At 62.5% G+C, this 17,997-nt stretch overlaps 1 protein-coding gene across 2 annotated transcripts; it reads right to left on the bottom strand.

Moving 5' to 3' along the window:
* Nucleotides 1-4,972: 4,972 nt before the first annotated feature.
* Nucleotides 4,973-14,649, bottom strand: LFNG (LFNG O-fucosylpeptide 3-beta-N-acetylglucosaminyltransferase). Of its 2 annotated transcripts, none has more exons than XM_025380187.1 (8): nt 14,204-14,649; nt 9,735-9,783; nt 9,161-9,260; nt 8,912-9,065; nt 8,707-8,792; nt 8,082-8,247; nt 7,568-7,653; nt 4,973-5,276 (listed from the first exon to the last, which is right to left on the bottom strand). In XM_025380187.1, the coding sequence occupies exons 1-8, from the start codon at nt 14,636-14,638 to the stop codon at nt 5,231-5,233; spliced, it is 1,122 nt and encodes a 373-aa protein (XP_025235972.1). In that variant the 5' UTR covers nt 14,639-14,649; the 3' UTR covers nt 4,973-5,230. The 2 variants fall into 2 exon arrangements, with proteins under 2 accessions (XP_025235972.1, XP_025235971.1); XM_025380186.1 differs by lacking the exon at nt 4,973-5,276 and adding an exon at nt 7,062-7,345 and having other exon boundaries at nt 14,204-14,638.
* Between the last annotated feature and the right edge of the window lie 3,348 nt (nt 14,650-17,997).

Below are 17,997 nucleotides of genomic sequence, written 5' to 3'. Positions count from 1 at the left end.
TATGTTCGGCTGCCCAGGTACAGAAAGTGGACTGGCTGCAGCCAGGTGACAGGTCCTGCCAAGAGATGATGATGAAGGCAAGATCAAGCCCAGGAGGCTTGGCCCTGAGATTGCAGCCAGGTGAGGGTACGCTTGGGTGGGAGGGTGGAGACGGGGAGGGTGGGAAGATCATTAAGGGATCATCAGGACAGGCAGGTGAAGGCAGAGCGGGAGGCAGGGATGACTGAGGGTAAGGCCATGGGCAGGGCCAGGCCTGGAGAGTGACCATGAGTGGGGGCCTGGGGGAGAGGGTGTTTGGAGGGAGGGGACGCCAAGGTCACCAAGAACAGACCCCTGAGCAGTGCAGAAGAGGGGTGCTGCAGCCGGGCATGGGGCTCACGCCTGTTCATCCCAGCACTTTGGGAGGCCGAAACAGATGGATCACCTGAGGTCAGGAGTTTGAGACCAGCCTGACCAACATGAGGAAACCCCGTTTCTACTAAAAATACAAAAATTAGCTGGGTGTGGTGGCGGGCACCTGTAGTCCCAGCTATTTGGCAGGCTGAGGCAGGAGAATCACTTGAATCTGGGAGGCAGAGGTTGCAGTGAGCCGAGATCGTGCCACTGTACTCTAGCCTGGGTGACAGAGCGAGAGTCCGTCTCGAGAAGAAGGAGGAAAGAAGAAAGAAGAAAGAGGAGTGTCTGGGAGTGTGAACCGAAATCTTCTCGGAAAGAGGGAGCCCGTGGATACCCACACAAGGCCAGGCAGGCAGCAGGTGGCAGCTCCCGTCCCAGAAGCCAGAGTTCAGGATGAGGCAGGGAGGATGAGAAGGGGCTGGGGTGGCGGTGAGAGCTGCTGTGTGGACCGCAAGTGCCCAGCAGGTGGCGCCGCGTGCTCAGAGGAGGAAAGACTGGGCAGGCCCCTCCCTGCAGTTCCGGCCGTGCTGGGCCAGGCCTGGGAATCTGCATTCCCCACCTTGCCTGGAGGCTGCTGGTGGGGCTCTGAGGGCAGGAGGAACATGGCTTAGCTGAGGTTGTGATGCCATCCCCCAGAGCCGGGGCAGACAGCGGCTACAGGAGGGGGCCTGGGGCTTCTTGCCGCAGGAAAGTGGGTCAGGCGTGCCCTCCACAGGACCCGAACTGCATGAGCCAGGCTTCGGTCATGGTGCTCTGAGTTGTGCCAGGAACTCTGAAGAACAAGCACGGGGCTGCAAGGGTGTCCTTCTTCCCCACTCTTTGGGGCTGCACCCCTGGGCCTGGGAAAGGTGGGATTTGGAAGGGGTGAGAAACCGCCTGCTATCATCACCAGCCAGTGTCCAGAGTCTGCTCGGGTTGTACGAGGCTGGGAAGTGGGGTCCTAGAGGCCTGCACGGGGGAGGCAGGGGATGCATGGTGGGGGGGGGGCGGTTACAGCTCTGAGCCTCCAACCTCAGCACAGTGACGTCATCAGGGCAACCTCCAGCCTCCAGGGGCCGAGATGAGGATCCCCTGTCCTGGGGTCCCTCCTTGGGATGCACAGAGTCCAGGTGCCTTTTTATTTTGTTTATTTATTTATTTTGAGATGGAGTCTTGCTCTGTTGCCCAGGCTGGAGTGTAGTGGCACAATCTCAGCTCACTTCAGCTTCCACCTCCTGAGTTCAAGCAATTCTGCCTCAGTCTCCCAAGTAGCTGGGATTACAGGCACCCGCCACTGTGCATGGCTAACTTTTGTATTATTAGTAGAGATGGGGTTTCACCATGTTGGCCAGGCTGGTCCCAAACTCCTGACCTCAAGTGATCCACCCACTTCGGTCTCCCAAAGTGCTGGGATTACAGGTATGAGCCACCACGCCCAGCCCTATTTTATTTTTATTTATTATTAGATGAGGTCTTGCTGTTTCCTCGGCTGGTCTGAACTCCTGGCCTCAAGTGATCCTCCTGCCTTGACCTCCCAAAGGGCTGGGAGCAGAGGCATGAGCCACCAAGCACAGCCCTTCTGTTTTTTAAAAAAATTAAAGAGGTCAGGCACAGTGGCTCATGCCTGTACTCCCAGCACTTTGGGAGGCCAAGGCAGGAGGATCATCTGAGGCCAGGAGTTTGAGACCAGCCTGGGCAACATGGCAAAACCTTGTCTCTACTAAAAACACAAAAATTCGCCAGGTGTGGTGGCACATACCTCTTATCCTACCTACTTGGAAGGCTGAAGTGGGAGAATCTCTTGAACCTGGGAGGCAGAGGTTGCAGTGAGCTGAGATTGCACCACTGCACTCCAGCCTGGGCAACAAAGCAAGACTGTCTCAAAAAAAAAAAAAAAAAAAAGGCCAGGCGCGGTGGTTCAAGCCTGTAATCCCAGCACTTTGGGAGGCCGAGACGGGCAGATCACGAGGTCAGGAGATCGAGACCATCCTGGCTAACATGGTGAAACCCCATCTCTACTAAAAAATACAAAAAACTAGCCGGGCGAGGTGGCGGGCACCTGTAGTCCCAGCTACTCAGGAGGCTGAGGCAGGAGAATGGCGTAAACCTGGGAGGCGGAGTTTGCAGTGAGCTGAGATCCGGCCACTGCACTCTGGCCTGGGCGACAGAGGGAGACTCCGTCTCAAAAAAAAAAAAAAAATTCAGAGACAGGATCTCACTCTGTCACCCAGGCTGGAGTGCAGTGGTGCAATCATGGCTCACTGCAGCCTCGAACTCCTGGGCTCAAGCAATCCTCCTCGCTCAGGTTCCTGAGAAGCTAAGACGACAGGTGTGTGCCACCTGCTTGTCTAATTTTTAATTTTCTTGTAGAGATGGGGTCTCACTATGTTGCCCAGGCTGGTCTCAAACTCCTGGCCCCAAGCAATCCTTCCACCTTGGCCTCCCAAAATACCGGGATTACAGGTGTGAGCCACCACACCTGGCCCCAAGTGCCTTCTTGCGTGTCCAATTCTGGACTCAGAAGGTGGGGCTGGGCTCAGAAGCAGGGGGTCACCCCGGAGAATATTTGAGAAGGCTGAGGCTGGGTGGGTACATGGGCCCAGTAGGCAGCAAGACTTGCCCATCGGTCTGACAGACACGAAGATGGACCTAGCCCTGGCCCCTCCTTTCCCTCTGACCCCAGGCCCATGCGGCAAGACTGGCTAAGTCTCATAGCAGCCCGGCCCCTGGCCCCTCTGAGCCTGTGGAAAGCCCTAGTTGCCTGTGACTGGGGAGGGGGCATCACGAGACCCAACTCCATTGCTTGTCTTTCCTCCCAGGCTTCCAATCCTCCCAGCGGATCCCACCTCTGCAACTTTGCCCAGGCTGTGCCAAGACCTGGAAGGCCCCTCCTCTCCCTACTCCATCTTGACAAAGCCTTCCTGCTTCGGCTCAGGGGCACCTCTTCCAGGAAGTTGGCCCTGATGACCCCAGTGGAAGGGAAGTTCCTTTCAACTGAGCGGGGAGGTGCCCCACCCTAGCAGCCCCTCCCAGACCCCAAGCAGCCTTGGGGCTCCCCAGGCACTCGCCTGGCAGAACGGAAGCAGGGGTGGGGGCTGAGGTCTGCCACCCTGGCTGAGCACCCAGCAGCCCCTGTGGTTGCAGTTTTACTTGTTTTGAAAGCCTCATAAATGATCAGTAGTTTGGGAAGGGGGGGCCTGGCTAGGCTAGACTGGGGGGGACATGGAGCCCCAGGGACCAGCCAGGCCCCTTTCTGACCAGCCTCTAATCTGGTGTGATGGCACCACTGGTGGCTGGGACAGAGCTGTCCCCAGAATGTACCTGGGGGAGGAATGAGTTCACCTCCCCCGCTGGGTGAGTCACCTTCTGGGGGGTGGGGGGCGGTGGATGGAAGAGGTCAGGCTACCTCATTCCCCTAAGACACTGCTGGGCCTGCTTCCCCTTTTGAGGGCAGAGAAATGTCCCTCCCTCAGCTTGGAAGAGGAAGGGGCCCAGATGCGTCAGCCCGTGCACCTCCCAAGATGCCCCCTGACCTCCAGCACCTGGGGACTGCATTTACCTTTGTTCCCATTTCTCAGATGGAGAGGTCGAGGCCCCGGGAGGGGCCAGGCTTCCTCCCCACCCCACTTCTTGCTCCTCTGCTCTCCCCAGTGCCCACTCAGCCCCCACTCCCACTCCGCTCCACACACAGGGACATTTGAACATTAATGGGGACTCCCCAAGCCCCGGCGGGGCCCCCACAGCTGTGTCCATGGGTCTCTCTGATCCCTGGGTCCAGCCACACCTCCAACCCCAGGGCCCCACCAGCTCTGTGGGAAGGCAATGCCAGCTGCAGGCGGGGACAGCGTTGGGGCCAGGGCAGAAGGCCCCAAGCCTCTGACTCAGCCAGGCAGGAAGGAGGCCAGGAGCCTCTGCCCGCAGCCTGTTCCGTCAAGACACCCCCCGCCGCCCCACCCCAGAGTCTCAGCTTCCTTGTTCAGAAGAGGGGCCTGCACTGTCCTGTGGGAAGTGGGTGGGCACGTGGTGGGTGCCCAGGGAGGATCACAGCCACCCAGACGGGGGTTAGGCTGTGTGATGGTGAGGGCCCTCCATCCTCCCGCCATCCCCATCACTGCCCACACCCCCTGGGCAGCTGCTCTGCTGACTCAGAACCGGCCAAGGCCAAGGTGGGGTCACAACCCTGCCAGCCGCCCCCAAGGCCAGGGCAGCCCCCAGCCAGGTTTAGAGTGAGGGCTCTCTGCAGGCCCATTCAGCACATCAGCACTCATCTGGAAGGGGCAGCAATGGGGGAGGGCAAGGTACCCCCACAAAGAGAGACACTTCTCACAGTGTGTTGTCTCCTTGGAGCAGAATAGGGGACGCAGAGGCAGCAGGAGGGGGACCTGGAGCCCTGGGGAAGGGGGTCAGTCCAGAGCAGGAACTTGCAGGGGGCACGGCCAGGGCAGTGCCAGGCTAAGGGTGCAAGCCCCAGGGAGGGGGTGGGGGCTCATGGTGAAGAGGAAGTGAGCCGCCCCAGGGCTGCCAGGAGGGTGAGGGGAGGGAATCCCCGCGGAGGTTGCGGCACCCCTCCCCTCCTCAGTCACCCTCAAAGGCTGGATTTGAGGAAGGAAAAGCACTGCAGAGCTGCTGTGTTTAGAAAACAAGGGTCTGGATCTCTGCAGGGGCTGGGACCAGCTGCAGTGGGGGCTCTGGCACAGCTCCTGCTCTCCAGGACTCCTCCCACCACCCCTGAGCGGGCGCCGGGCCTGGGGCCACCTCACAGGAGAAGGAGGCACAGCGTTACCAGCTGCGGGGCGGCTGGACCCACGGCCTGCCTGGCTTGGAGTCTGAGCACCTCCCCAGCCCACCAGCCTGGCTACCGGACCTTGGACATCAGCTGCTCCGGGCCTCGGTCTCCCCACCTCTAAAGTGAGGCGATGGTGTGGACTCTGCGAGCTTGTGGCAGGAGTGAAGGTGGATAAGGAGGTCCCAGGCCTGGTCATAGGAGTCACTGTCCCTGCTGCAGGGGCTGAGCTCCCCAGTGGCCAGAGCCTTGGGGTTGCGCTCTTGGCTGCGACCTAGAGCCCCCAGCATCCTAGACCTGTTCCTCCCAGAAGCACAGGGCCCACCCACTAGCGGCCACCTGACCCTGGGCGGGCCACACCTGTAGTCACCAGCAGGCAGCTATTGTGACGCCAGGTTTCATTCCAAAACAGTTGTCTCTAAGGGTTTCCTATCTACCTGCTCCATGCGGTGCACCCAAGGCCAAGCCTCCCCTTCACCTGTGTGCCCGACCCCCCTCCCCCAGCTGCCCTGCGGCTTAGGCCTCACCTCCAGCCAAGACCACGACCCCCAGGGTTGCTGCAAAGAGCACCTTTATTCACAGCAAAAGGACGTCACCATAGCAACAACACTTAAATTCCCTGAGAACTTTTCCCTTATCATTCGCTTTCCTAGCTACGTCTTTGCAAAGAGAAAAACGACAAGAAACACACCCCACGGGGCAGGTGAGCCACGCTGGGCCCCGCAGGGAGGTGGCAGCTACGCAGGGGGAGGGCAGGGATGGGAGGTTCCAGATGCTGGAACGCATAAATACACAGAGTGCCGGACAGTCCCACTTCAGCTTCAACAACAAAGATGACCCCGAGTTTGGCTTCCGTTTTTTCTGATCCACAGAAAAGATAAGATAAAATAAGACCCTCCCCCACCCCCATCCCCCAAGCAAAAAAACAAGAACACCCTACTTTTTACCCACCCCCTTTCAAAAAAACCCGCACAGTAAAAAAATACTGTCACAATATTTACAGACACGCCCACTGTGGGCGACTTGCTCTCTACTTTGGAGAGGAGATTAAATGTTGAGCTCTGACTCACCCTGTCCTGGGGAGGCAAAGGGAAGACCTCTGAGGGGGCCTGGAAGACTCCCCACCCAGAAGAGCTGGAAGGGGAGCCACTGTTTGGACAGCTAGCCACTGGGGGCTTTGTGGGGCCACTGGGGGCTTTGTGGGGCCACTGGAACTGGGCGGTGGCTACTGTTACTCTAAGCCACAGTGCCCAGGCCAGAAGGAAGGGGATTGGGTCATGCACCCCCAGACCCAGCCTCCCCTGCAATGAACACGGCTCAGTGAGTTGGACTTGGGGCTATGACACAGGAGTCAGGATTTCAGGGCGCAGGTACCCCCAGCACAGAGCTTGTGCTCGGCAGAAAGAGAAAGGCATCTACGCATCCCTGCAAAGTAGCCCGGAGCCCTGATCTATGCATCCCTGCAAAGTAGCCCGGAGCCCCGCAGCTGCAGAAAGATCCAAAAATCGGTAGGGTGTGCTGGCTCAAGCCTGTAATCCCAGCACTTTGGGAGGCCAAGATGGGCAGATCACGAGATCAGGAGATCAAGACCATCCTGGCTAACATGGTGAAACCCCGTCTCTACTAAAAAAATACCAAAAACTAGCCGGGCAAGGTGGCGGCGCCTGTAGTCCCAGCTACTCAGGAGGCTGAGGCAGGAGAATGGCGGAACCCGGGAGGCGGAGCTTGCAGTGAGCTGAGATCCGGCCACTGCACTCCAGCCTGGGCAACAGAGCGAGACTCCGTCTCAAAAAAAAAAAAAGATCCAAAAATCATCAGAGTGGCCTCCGACACACAAATCCTCCCTCCAAGCAGGCCTTGCAGCCCACTAGCTCTCGGAGCAGAGGCACATAAGTGGCGCTTGTGCCCGCCCCTCCACAGAGCAGAACTGCCCAGCAGCCTGCTACCTGGGTGGGCATACAGTACACACACACACGCATACACACACACACACATGCACACGCACACGCACAGGCACGGCCCTGGGGGAGCCTCGAATGCCGAGGCCAGGGCAGCGCAACAGGGTCACTGGGCCCTTTGGATACCAGGGGCGCCCAGGGGTTGGGTCTCAGCTGTGGCTGCTAGAAGATGGCAGTTCGGGGACACCAGGGTGTGTCCGGGTACAGGTGGCAGTGGATGGAGCGAAACCTGTGGGAACAGAGCAGGGGTTGGTCTGTGTGGGTGGCAGGAAGGTGCTGAGCTCCCATTTGCAGTCCCACAGCACTGGCGGCCCCACCCCAAGCAAACAGGACTCCGGGGGGTTCACCTTTGTGTAGAGTCATGCTGCTTAGACCCCGCTGCAGCTCGGCGAGGTCCCCTGATGCCCTTACACCACCCTATGCAAGCCCATCTGGGCCAGCGTTTCCTCACCTGGATGGGTCGGCCTCCACTGAGAAAGGCCCCTTCACGTGGACGGCATTCCGCTTGTTTTCAAACATACCGTAGCTCAGTGTCACCTGTGGGGAGGGGGCAAAGTGATGCAGAGAGGGGCCCTGACATCCCCAGGCCCTGCCCCAGGCTGGCCACACAGCTCTGAGTGAGGCAATGGCCCTGCCTTGGCCTCCCTTGGACCTGGAAGGACACCTGCATTGCACACCCCAGGAATAAGGTCTCAAACTGGGGACCAGCTGGGGCCGGCTGCATCGCCAGCCGTGGGCAAAATACACACAATAGGCGCATCGCAGCGAAGAGAAGAGACGGCAGGCAGGAAAACAAGCCGCCGTAAACAGCTTTCAGCTCATGGCAGGAATGACCCCCCGGCTGACAGTGATGCGCTGCCTGGCCTCCCTGTTTGGAACAGTACCCCCACCCACTGCGCCCCTCTCGGCAGCCACGCATCCCTTCCTGTGCTCCGAGTCCTGGCGGGGCCCGGAGGATGGTGCACCTGCTCGTGGAGCTCTGAGGTGAGCACCTGCTGCAGGTTCTCCAGGTGGGAGTGGAAGAGGCCGCTGCGGATGAGCGGCACGCCCAGCAGGGCCTCCACGATGTAGCCAATGGTGCAGTCATCAGGCAGCCGGATCCGCTCGGCAGTGTTCATGAAGTGACCCCCGCTGTGGGAGGGAAGGGCCCAGACCGCTGAGCAGAGGCAGGAGCCATCTGCTGGGAGCTGGGGAGGCCCCACTAGGCAAAGGCGCTGCACTCAGAGAGGAACCCTGGAGACAGCTCTGAGCTGCAGCTCCCTCTGCCTCCCCTGGTCACAGGCAGGGCACACTCCCTGCACGGCTCCTGTGCTTGGTGGCTCTCTGTGGCGGGAATCTGGGTGCAGGAAGGAGTCCTGCTGGATGGTGCCTGGGGTGCTCATGGCCCCCCTGGCTGCTCTGAGCAGGTTGGGCTTGGGGGCAGCCGCCATAAACACAGCTGCCCTCTGAAACCCAGAGGGAAGTGGAATATAGACAGTAAATGGAGGAGGAGGCTGGGGACTCCCCGCGGCTGGGAAGATGAACCAAGCCAGGCCCCACGATGGCGAGGAGCCCGGGACCCGGCTGGCCTAACTTGTGCAGGGCGCTCACCTGGCCCACGGGCTCATCTTCAGAGCCAGCCCACGACTGATGCAGAAGCCAGCGCCGCCCGTGGCAAACCAGAAGTGGACAGGACGCTGGGAGAAGGGAGAAGGTGTCCTGAGACCCGGGCGCTGCTGCCCCTTGCTGTCCCCCGCCCCACTCCGGGTGTGCGCTCCGCGTGGGCGTGGGGGACTGGGAGAGGGCAGGCACTCACCACCTTGTTCTCGCTGACCCGTTCCGTGGCCTGGATGGGCCTGTCCAGGCTGGGCTTGCCGATGTAGATGTCCCGTGTGTGCGGGTAGCTGGCCAGCAGCCGCAGCAGGGCCCGCAGGTTGACGTAGTTGTCATCGTCCACGTGGCAGAACCACCTGAGGACAAGGCAGGGCCATCGGGGGAGGGCATGCCGGGGCGGGCGCTGCCAGGCTTGGGCAGGGAGATGGGGGTCCCCCCGGGCCACACTCACTTCCTGCCGGACTCGATGAAGTGGTCATACTCCACGGCCATCTTGCAGGACAGCGCCTGGCGGCTGTGGGCGGCCGAGCAGTTCGTGATGACCACATTGCCTGTGGACGGGGGAGTGGCTGTGAGTAGGTCTGAGTTGGCTCCCAGAGAGGGGCCTGGCCTGGGGGACACTGCGGGGCCCCGGGACTCGAGAAAAGACCCCTAGTTCAAGCTGGGCCCGGCCCTAGCCTCCCCTACCCTAGCTCGGGGCTTGGGCCTGCGGACCCTCCCCCAGCCCAGCCCCCTTCCAGGGCGGCCCCGCCCCCGCCCATTCAGGCAGTTTTTTCCCAGCACCCGCCACCTGTTGCCGCTGCCTGGGCTCAAAGGGACCCGGGGGGCTGAATGGGCTTCATTTGCATGAGAATTGGGGGGCCCCGAGTGGTGGGGCGGGGCGTGGAGCAAACCCCATGAGTAAACTGCCCTCCTTGTCCTGCCCTTGGTGACCTCTCAGCCCAGAGGAGCCAGGAGGCTGGAGGGGGAGGGTTCTGCTCTGGATGGAGGCCGGGGCCCCCTCCCGCCCCAAGTCCAGGGCTCACCCGTGTGCCTGGCCAGGGCCTCATCTTCCCCGTCAGTGAAGATGAATGTCTGGAAGGAGAAAATCAGCCGTCAGCAGCCAGCCCTTCATCCCCACCCCAGGGCCATCTGTGGGGGCCGGACGGGGCACCCTGGAGTTGCTGCAGCTGCAGCTCTGTCACACTGACACCCACCCTTCTCCAGGCCTTGGTTTCCCCACTCATGCAGAGTAGGGCTCAAGTGCCCCATCTCAGTGCCATCTGGGCCAGGGCTCACGCATTCACTCGCCCTGGGGGTGGGGGATGGGGCCTCACTCCCCAACCTCGACAGCTGCGCCCAAGGTCGTCCAGGCGCGGTGAGGCACGAGCCAGGTGGTGCGCCTCGCCCGCCCGCCAGGTAACCGGTTCCCGGCCCACCCCGTGCACCTGGCGGGCACACACCCTTATTGACACAGCACCCAGCCTGCCACTTGGAGGCTGCTGGAAAGGCAGGGGACAGGCGGGGTGGCGGGAGGGACAGGCAGAGGAGGTCGGCTTTGGGAAGCCAAGTCTCAATCACTCGGGGTTGGGGACAAAGGCCTTCGCTGGGCGGCTGCCAAGCCCTGGCGGACAAAGGGCCCGGAGGGAGGATGAATCACCAGGCATTGTCCGCCAGCTTTGTCCTGGGCTGGCGGGCGAGGGGCGCCGGGCCGGCCTTAACTCGGCCGAGTTAAGCAGAGTGGCCACACCACCCATTACCATACAGCTGGCCTGGTTAACCGGGCCGAGCTGGGCACGAGGTCCCGCGGGTAGGGTGCAGCCACCAGCAGTGCAGCCCCCACCCCCAGCTGCCCTTTGGGCCAGCACCCCTGTCCTGGATGGCCTGCAGGACAAGTTACCCACTCTGAGCCAAAGCAGCCCTGAAGTTCTGCAAAGTTGCTGACGGTCAGCAGGGTTGTAGCAGGAAACCTCAGGTGTCCCCAGCCCCCAGGTCAGGGGCCCCCAGTACCCATGCAGCCCAGCACCCCTCCCACTGCTCAGGCAAGGAAACCCAGGCTTGCCCAAGGCCACAGCCCACCTGTGCCAGCACGCGGCCACCCCCTGCCAGGAGCACTCTGCGGAAGAGGAGGGGGCCGCCAGGGTGGGGCCAGGAGTCGCCAGCGCCCGCCTGGGCCTGCCGGCACACGGGGAGGAATGTTCCTTCCTTTGCCCGGCCCGCCCAGCGCGTGCCGCCCGGCGCACCCTGGCATGGCTGAGTGCAAAACCCAGGGCGTATGGGCAATGCTCTGACCAAGAGACAACCTCCCCATGCCCACCCAGCCTCAGTTTCCTTCCCTGTACACACAGGTCCCGCAGAGGCCCTGGAACACCTTGGTGGTCTCAGATCCTTGTCCAGCCTGACCCAGCCCTGGGCACATGCTGACTCGGGTGAGGCCCAGAGCTAAGGGGGTGGCTGGCTGGGTCTCTGCCTCTCCATGCGTGCACCCCTTCTGCAGCACCCATAGACACCCCAGGGCAGCCGCACGCACAGACTCGCACCCAGCCCCTTGGCCTCCCCAGCATCTCAGCCCAGGAATGCCGTGGGAGGCGGAGGGCCAGCCCCTGCAGACGCTCCGCTGTGCCGCTGGGTTAAAAGGAAAATGCTTTCTTAATGAGATCAAGGGAGGCCTGTTCTCCCGAGATTTGGCGGTGCCCTAAAAACCCAGCCCAAGGCTACAGAGATTAAAGTCACCTTTGTTCAGCTCAGGGAGCAGGGAGGCCTCTAGAACAGCATCTGAGAAGGCGGGGCTGTGGGGTGTGGGGGTGCCGGGCCAACTATCTCCCCACACCTGAACCACCAGGAGGGGAGGAAAAAGGCCTGCCGGGTTATGGGCCTCACCCGCCACTCAGAGCTCCCATCTCCTTTTCTGTAAAATGGGCATAACAGAGCTCGCCTGGGCAGAGAGCAAAGTGCAGAGACAGATTCTCTCCCTTCTCCCTGACAGTCCTGGGAAGGGGGCGCCATTACCAGCTGAGGCACAAGTGGGGAAACTGAGGTCCAGAGAGGTACAGGCACCAGCCTGAGGTCATACCCTGGGGCTGAGGTGGTGCTAGACCAGCCCAGTCCCTGCCCTCTAGGGACCCAGACCCCCCAGTGCCACCTAACTTCCCAGATGAAGACCGGGCTGCAGGAGGAAGAGCCGGGTGGATGAGGGTGGATGAGGGTGGATGGGGGTTGGGGGCGGGGGCCGGGGGACACCCACAGGAAGCGGCATTGTTCCTGGAGACGCGATTCAAAGAAACACAGGATGCCAAGTTCTCCCCAGCAATTGTGGCCGCTGCGGTGGCAGCTCGGCAGCCTGGCTGCTCCTGGGAGGGGCGGGGAACCTCTGGGCCAAAGGCCAGGCTCTTCATCCTGGACTCCAGGCCCATCTCGGCGTGGCCCCTGCTGACCAACCGACCCTCCCCCCAGCCACCACTCCAGTTGCTAGAAGTTTCCTGCACAACCCCCATGCTGTGGTCATCACCATGCCCGGATGGAGTGCCCTTTCTGGGCACTTTTTTACTCAGTGTAGCTCAAATGGCACCTCCTCCAGGAAGTCTTCCTTCCCTCCCTCCCTTCCCCCAGCATGTGGGTCAGATGCCCACTGTTGCCTCACACAGCGTCTCGGGGATTTCCCCCCACACAGCCCTGACATCTTTCTATCTCCCCCATCAGACCGCGTCTGAGTCATTCCGTGCAGGGCTAGGAGACGGCGGCCCTCTTCTGTGGGTTTCCAGGACCCCTGCCCATCACCCACCACAAGGGGGGCTTTGCTTGCTGTGTGCTGGTGAACTGATGCTGAGGGCCGATTCAACCTTCCCCCTGGTGGGGTGACCCTCCAATAGGGACCTCAGGGCTCAAGGGAGCGATGGCCCCCACCTCGACCCTGAGTGCCCGCCGGGATCACCCCATGCCTGCAGGCTCTGCCAGTCTCTTACAACATGCTCCTGGAAGGACCATGTTCCCCCATTTCAGAGATGAGAGTAAGGGTCTGAGAGGCTCCAGGTCTTACTCAGGATCACACAGCCCAGCTGAGACCGATAACTGAGACCCTCTGACAACATCCCCTCTGCTGAAGAAAGGTCCCAAATTCCAAGATGGGAGGTGCTCAGAGCTGGTGGCAGCCCAGAGTGGGGCTGAAGGATGCCCAAGGTCACATAGCAGGAAGGCTTGAGTGCTGGGGGTGGGGGGCCAGGCTCGGGGATGGTGCCCCAAAAGGACTGTCAGGAAGAGATGCTGGCGGGGGGGGGGGGCGCTGGCCCCCTCATCGCCAGGCAACCTGAGTGGCCAGCACGCCAACAGCGGTTCCCACGGAGCGCGTAGCTGCACACAAGGGGCCCGACGCCTTTCTCGCTGGAGAAAGGGGCTTTGTTACCTTGCCCAAGGGGCCGGCGTGAGAGCCGCCCGGCGCTGGGAATCCTAACGGCCCGGCCGCCAAACAAAACCCACGGCCCCCGCCACCCCCTCCCGCCAGCCCGCTGAGCCCCTGGGAATGGGACGCTGTGTTCCCAGGAGGCTGCCATGGGGTTCCCAGGGCCCCTTCCCCACGCCAGGACCAGAGAGGACCCTGCCCCTCCCCATCCCCCTCATGACCTCACCAAGCCCTGCTCCCACCCACCCAGGGCAGTGCCAGGCCAGAAGGCCCTGAGTCTCCCGGGTTTGAGCAGGGAGAAAGGGGTGCGGGGTCTTCCCTGAGCCCCCACCCTCACAGCAAATGCCTCTGCAACTCCCAGCCCAGAGATGCCCCCCTCCACTCCCGACTGCAAGCCCCACACACTGTCCCCATCCCGCCCCAGCCCAACCGTCCTGCTGTGGCCTCGAGGGAAATTTTCAAAGTGGGGTGTGTCTTAATTATGTGTGTGTAAGAAGCTGATGCCCAACTGAAGTGGGTTGTGCCCAAGGTTGCAGGCCTCAGAGACTCCTGCACTGTGCGGGGAGGGTCCCCACACAGACCCCAAACCCGGGGTTCTTTGAGATGTACTCCCCAGGGCCCACCAACCAGCAATGATTTCCCTCCCCGCACCTTAACGCGGTGATGAAGAAAAGGCCCAGGGGTCAGAACTCCTCACTTCTCTAAAGGAAGAGCCTTTCTCCCCAGGAAGGGGTCTGAGCTGAGGGTGGATCCGAACAGAATCTGCTTGGGGAAGTTTGAAGGTGTAATGCCCTATGCATGCGCTCCAATGTTTGGGGGTGAGAAGTACCACAGGGCACCAACCCCAAGCACTAGAGACTGGTGTAGGGTCCTGCAGCCATCCAGGACTCTGGAGCTGGACAGGGGGTGAGGCCCCGGGGACAGTCACACAACTGTAACGGGAAATTGGCCCCAGCAGGCAAACTGGCTGCACCGGGGTGCACTGGCGTCGCCGCCCCCAGATGGCCCTAGTGGTTGGATGGGGATGCAGCCTAGCCCCCTTGGGACGCTGCCACCAACTGGACCAGACGGTGGGGCCCCGCCCCGCCCGCCCGTCCTTCCAGGCCGCCGGGGGCTCACCATCTCCTTGTGGCGCGAGATCCAGGTCTCCAGCAGCAGGTCGAGGCGCGCGCGGTGGAACTTTTTGGTGGTCTTGACAGCGATGAAGACGTCTCGGGGCGCGAGCGGCTCGGCCAGGGGACGCGGGTGGCTGTCGGCGGGGCGGGGGGAGGCCCCGGGGGGCGGGCCCGCGTCTCTGCGCGCGCGAGTGAGCAGGCTGAAGTACTCGGACAGACTGTGCACCTCGCGGGCCAGCGCCCCGGGCGCCGCCGCCGCCGCCGCCCCCAGCCCAGGCGCCGGGGCAGCACCTGCGGGGCCCGCCAGGCTGCGCAGCGCGCGCCGGCCTCGCTCGGCGGGCAGCGGGGGCGGCGGCGGATCGGCAGTGAGCACTAGCAGGCAGGCGAGCAGCGCGCCAGCCAGCGCCAGCAGCAGGCGCCGGCCGCAGCGCTTGAGCATGGTGTGGCGGCGGCCGCGCGGCGCGCCCTGCCCCGTGCGCCTGCCGTGCACCGCCCCGAGGCCCCTCGCTCCGGCGGCGCTGTACAGCAGCGCAGCGCGAGCGCCCGGAGCTCTTAAACCTCCCCGCCCCGGTCCCGCCCCCGCGCGCTCATTGGCTCCCTGGCTCGGGGGCGGGGCCTCGCGCCAGTCGAGGCTCCAGGCCCGCAGACCCACGTGGGGCCGCGGCTGGGGGCTGGGAACGACCCAGAGGGCGCAACGGCCCCGCCCCCGGCGCGCACGTGCACGCCCCGCCCTCCTCGGGTAGCCCCTGCGGGTTGCGGAGGGGCTTGGGGACTTGGGCCCGGCCGGCGCCGGTGTCCCTGAAGAGGAAATCTAGCCTGGCCAGCGCCGGCCGGGGATGCACCGGGCGTCCGCGCACGGGAGGGGCGCACCCTTGGCGCAGCGGGCAGGGTGCTGGGCCCCGGGCTCTGGGCTCCGACGGACCGCGGGGGACATCCTACTTCCTCGCTGTGCCCTTCCCCTCCTGAGCCCGGCTTCCTCCCCTTGGGACGCGGCAGGCCCTGCAAACTGGGGTGGCGACTGGGTCTTCCCGAGCGCTCGGTTCAGGGGAGCCGTTATTTGTACAGAGCAAGAGCTTGGCCACCTGTGCTGCAGGTGGGGACACGAGGTTCTGGCGAGAAAGCACCAGAACCAAATTCCACTCCTTCCTCCTGGGCTAATTTCCTCGAGTCCCGGCCCTCCGTCGGGCGGTTGGCTCCCCGAAATCCTCAGGCACCCCGTGGCGAGGAGAAACGAAGGCCGCCACTTCCCTCGCCCGATGAAAGGCCGCCTTCTGTCCCATTTGGTCTCCTTGCGCTCGGGCCAGATGCGGCCCAGCTGTGCGCCCTCCCGGCCCGCCTCCCCGGCACACGGCCCCCACCCCCGGCCCTTCCCACGGGCCCGGGCCCGGGACCGCCCCTCGCACGAGCGGGGGCAGCAGGAATGCGCGCCGGCAGCCGAGGGTGAGGGGCGAGGGGCCCGGAAGTGGCCAAGGGTCCCCTGAGCAGGGTGTGAGCCCCCTGCCCGCCACGTCCTCCGGAAGCGTGGACGGGCGTGGCTCTGCGCGTGGCTGCGCTGCCTTCCCGTGCCCTCCTAAGCACGGTCTCTGCGACCACCACGACCACCATCGCCACCACCACCGTGGCTAAACTGCTCCCCTCGGACGCTGACAGTTATGTTCACGCCTGAGATGGCATTTTAAATTATTTAAGTGCCCCTTGGCGCTCCCCTCCTTTCCTCTACCTGAACGTCAGCCGCAAGACAGCAGCGACCTCATGTCATCCCGACCTGGAACAGGTTTTGGGACATCGTAGGTGCTCTGAAAAAATTCACTGGATAAATGTCTGGCCCCACTGTCAGACCCCCTCTAAGGACGATGTAGCCCATTTGCTCTTAGGGCCCCAGGGGCCCCACCCCTAGCCCCTGTACCGGGCTGGGCGGTGTGGGGGAAGGGGGTTCCCAGGCCTCTTCCTGGCCCCAGGTAATTAGCAGTCACCACCTCCGAAGGCAGATGCCCCAGCAGATGGTGCTGGCTGTGCCCAAGTGACAAGTCTCCCATGGCGTCACCTCCTGCCATAAACCCCTCCCCGATCAGCCAGAGCCTAGCCCTGGAGCCTCCAGGCAGCTGGAGAGGCTTGAGGGTGAGGCGGGGAGAAAGGACCCAGTGGCTGGGATGGCTGCCCCCACAAAAGTCAGCTGAGCCCCAGCCCAGCCCCAGCCTCCGGACTGAGGGGTCTCCATGCCCCCACGTGCTTCACACCGATCACTTCAGCCTCTCCCATATCTGCATTGTTTCAGAGAGGGAGCCATCTCTTCCCTGGATCACTTAGGCAGCCTCCACTCCTGTCCCACCCACTCCTATCCTACTTGCTTTGCTTATTCTCCACGCTAGGATCATAGCCACTCACACACCCACATGAAGAACAAAACCCTCCATAGCTCTCCACTGGCTGAGTTCAAGTCCCGCCTGATGTCCACACACCTCGTGACTTAGTCCTAGCTCTGTTTCTTGAGGCCCAATCCCTCCTCATTCCCCAGCAGCCAAGCATGACCAAGCCCCCAAATCTTTGGATGGGCTGTGCTTTGTATCTGGACTTTACATCAGTGGCACCGATGGTGGGTGCCGTGCCACCCTGCACCCCACCTGACAAGGTGCTGTGAGTCCGTCTCTCCACAGTTCCCAGGCCAGGGGGTGGGACTTCCTGCCCTGAGCCCCCCACCACCCCTGCTCCCCAACTACCCCTGACTGCGGTGCCTTTGACCCAGCAGGTCGTGGGAGCAAGGTGCCCATTGTACAGAAAGCAAGGGGGATATTGTGCCAAGGGAGTGACTATACAGAGGTGAATGGCCCAGCCTGGCAGGGGCACATGCATAGAACTGGGTACGGAGGTTCCGCGTCTCTGTGTGGTCAGGAATGGAGGAGTGGGGGACCTGATGCTGCTGCCTGTCTGGAAGCAGCGGGAGGAAGCTTTACAGCATTCTTGTGGGGGCCGCAGGCTTTGGCAAGAGTGAATCAATTTCTTTGCTGTCAGGAGAATGGAATTTCATGGTGACTCCTTGAGGTCTGAAAACTGTTGAGGGGGTGGCCCGTCTAGCCACCCCCGCCTGCTTCCCCAGGCTCAGCTTCAGCCTGAAACACTCCCCTCCCCCTCCAGACCCCAGGTCTCCCTCTAGGGGCCCGCTGGGCCATACAGCCCTGCTAGGGAAGTGGGCTGTGGGACGGTGCTCAGCCCTGGACAGGACAAGGGGAGCTGGGGAGAGGACAGAGAGGGCTGACCGGGTTGCCAGGGAAGCCTCTTGGGGCCGTAGGGTCCTGGGGAAGAGGGGCTGGGGGTAGAGGCTGCCCCAGGGTCCAGCCTGCCTTCCAAACCCAGAGGGGCCACTTCTCAGCTTTAAGACCTTGAACCTGTGATGTTACTCCCCAGGCCTCAGTTTCCCCACTTGTAACACAAGGATGACATACCATCCAGACCAGGCAGACCAGCTCTGGCCCTGGCACATGGCTTCATGGGCTTCTTGGACCCCAGCCTTCCGCTCCGCAGGGCCCCTCCACCAGTCCCAGTTTGGGGCTCCAGGGCAGCTGGGTGCACGAATGGCCCAAGAGACCTGCCTGCTGAGGTCAGGTGGAGAGCAGGCGCACGGGGCCAGGACCTACATGACCAGGGGCCCTACCCTCCTCCCTGAGCCACCATCAGGCTGAGACAGTGTTCTGTCCCCATGAGTCCAGGCCTCCCCTACCTGCCAGGGCTCAGCCCAGGGATCTCCTGCTGGAGTCAGTGCCACCAGGTCCCCAAAGCCATGGGCTGGGTCTGCCCTTGACA

This window comes from Theropithecus gelada, chromosome 3, assembly GCF_003255815.1.
Source record: "Theropithecus gelada isolate Dixy chromosome 3, Tgel_1.0, whole genome shotgun sequence".
Lineage (NCBI taxonomy): Eukaryota > Metazoa > Chordata > Mammalia > Primates > Cercopithecidae > Theropithecus > Theropithecus gelada.
The sequence above is the reverse complement of the archived record's forward strand: the minus strand, read 5'-3'. Positions and strand labels throughout refer to the sequence as shown.

Bases quoted from the DNA above. Each gene is read 5' to 3' on its own strand.
- LFNG (XM_025380186.1), bottom strand. From the start codon at position 14,638: ATGCTCAAGCGCTGCGGCCGGCGCCTGCTGCTGGCGCTGGCTGGCGCG. The intron at 9,784-14,203 runs GTGAGCCCCCGG...TTCTCCTTCCAG, and splicing joins TCTCGCGCCACAAGGAGATG to ACATTCATCTTCACTGACGG. The intron at 9,066-9,160 runs GTGAGTGTGGCC...CCTTGTCCTCAG, and splicing joins TTCATCGAGTCCGGCAGGAA to GTGGTTCTGCCACGTGGACG.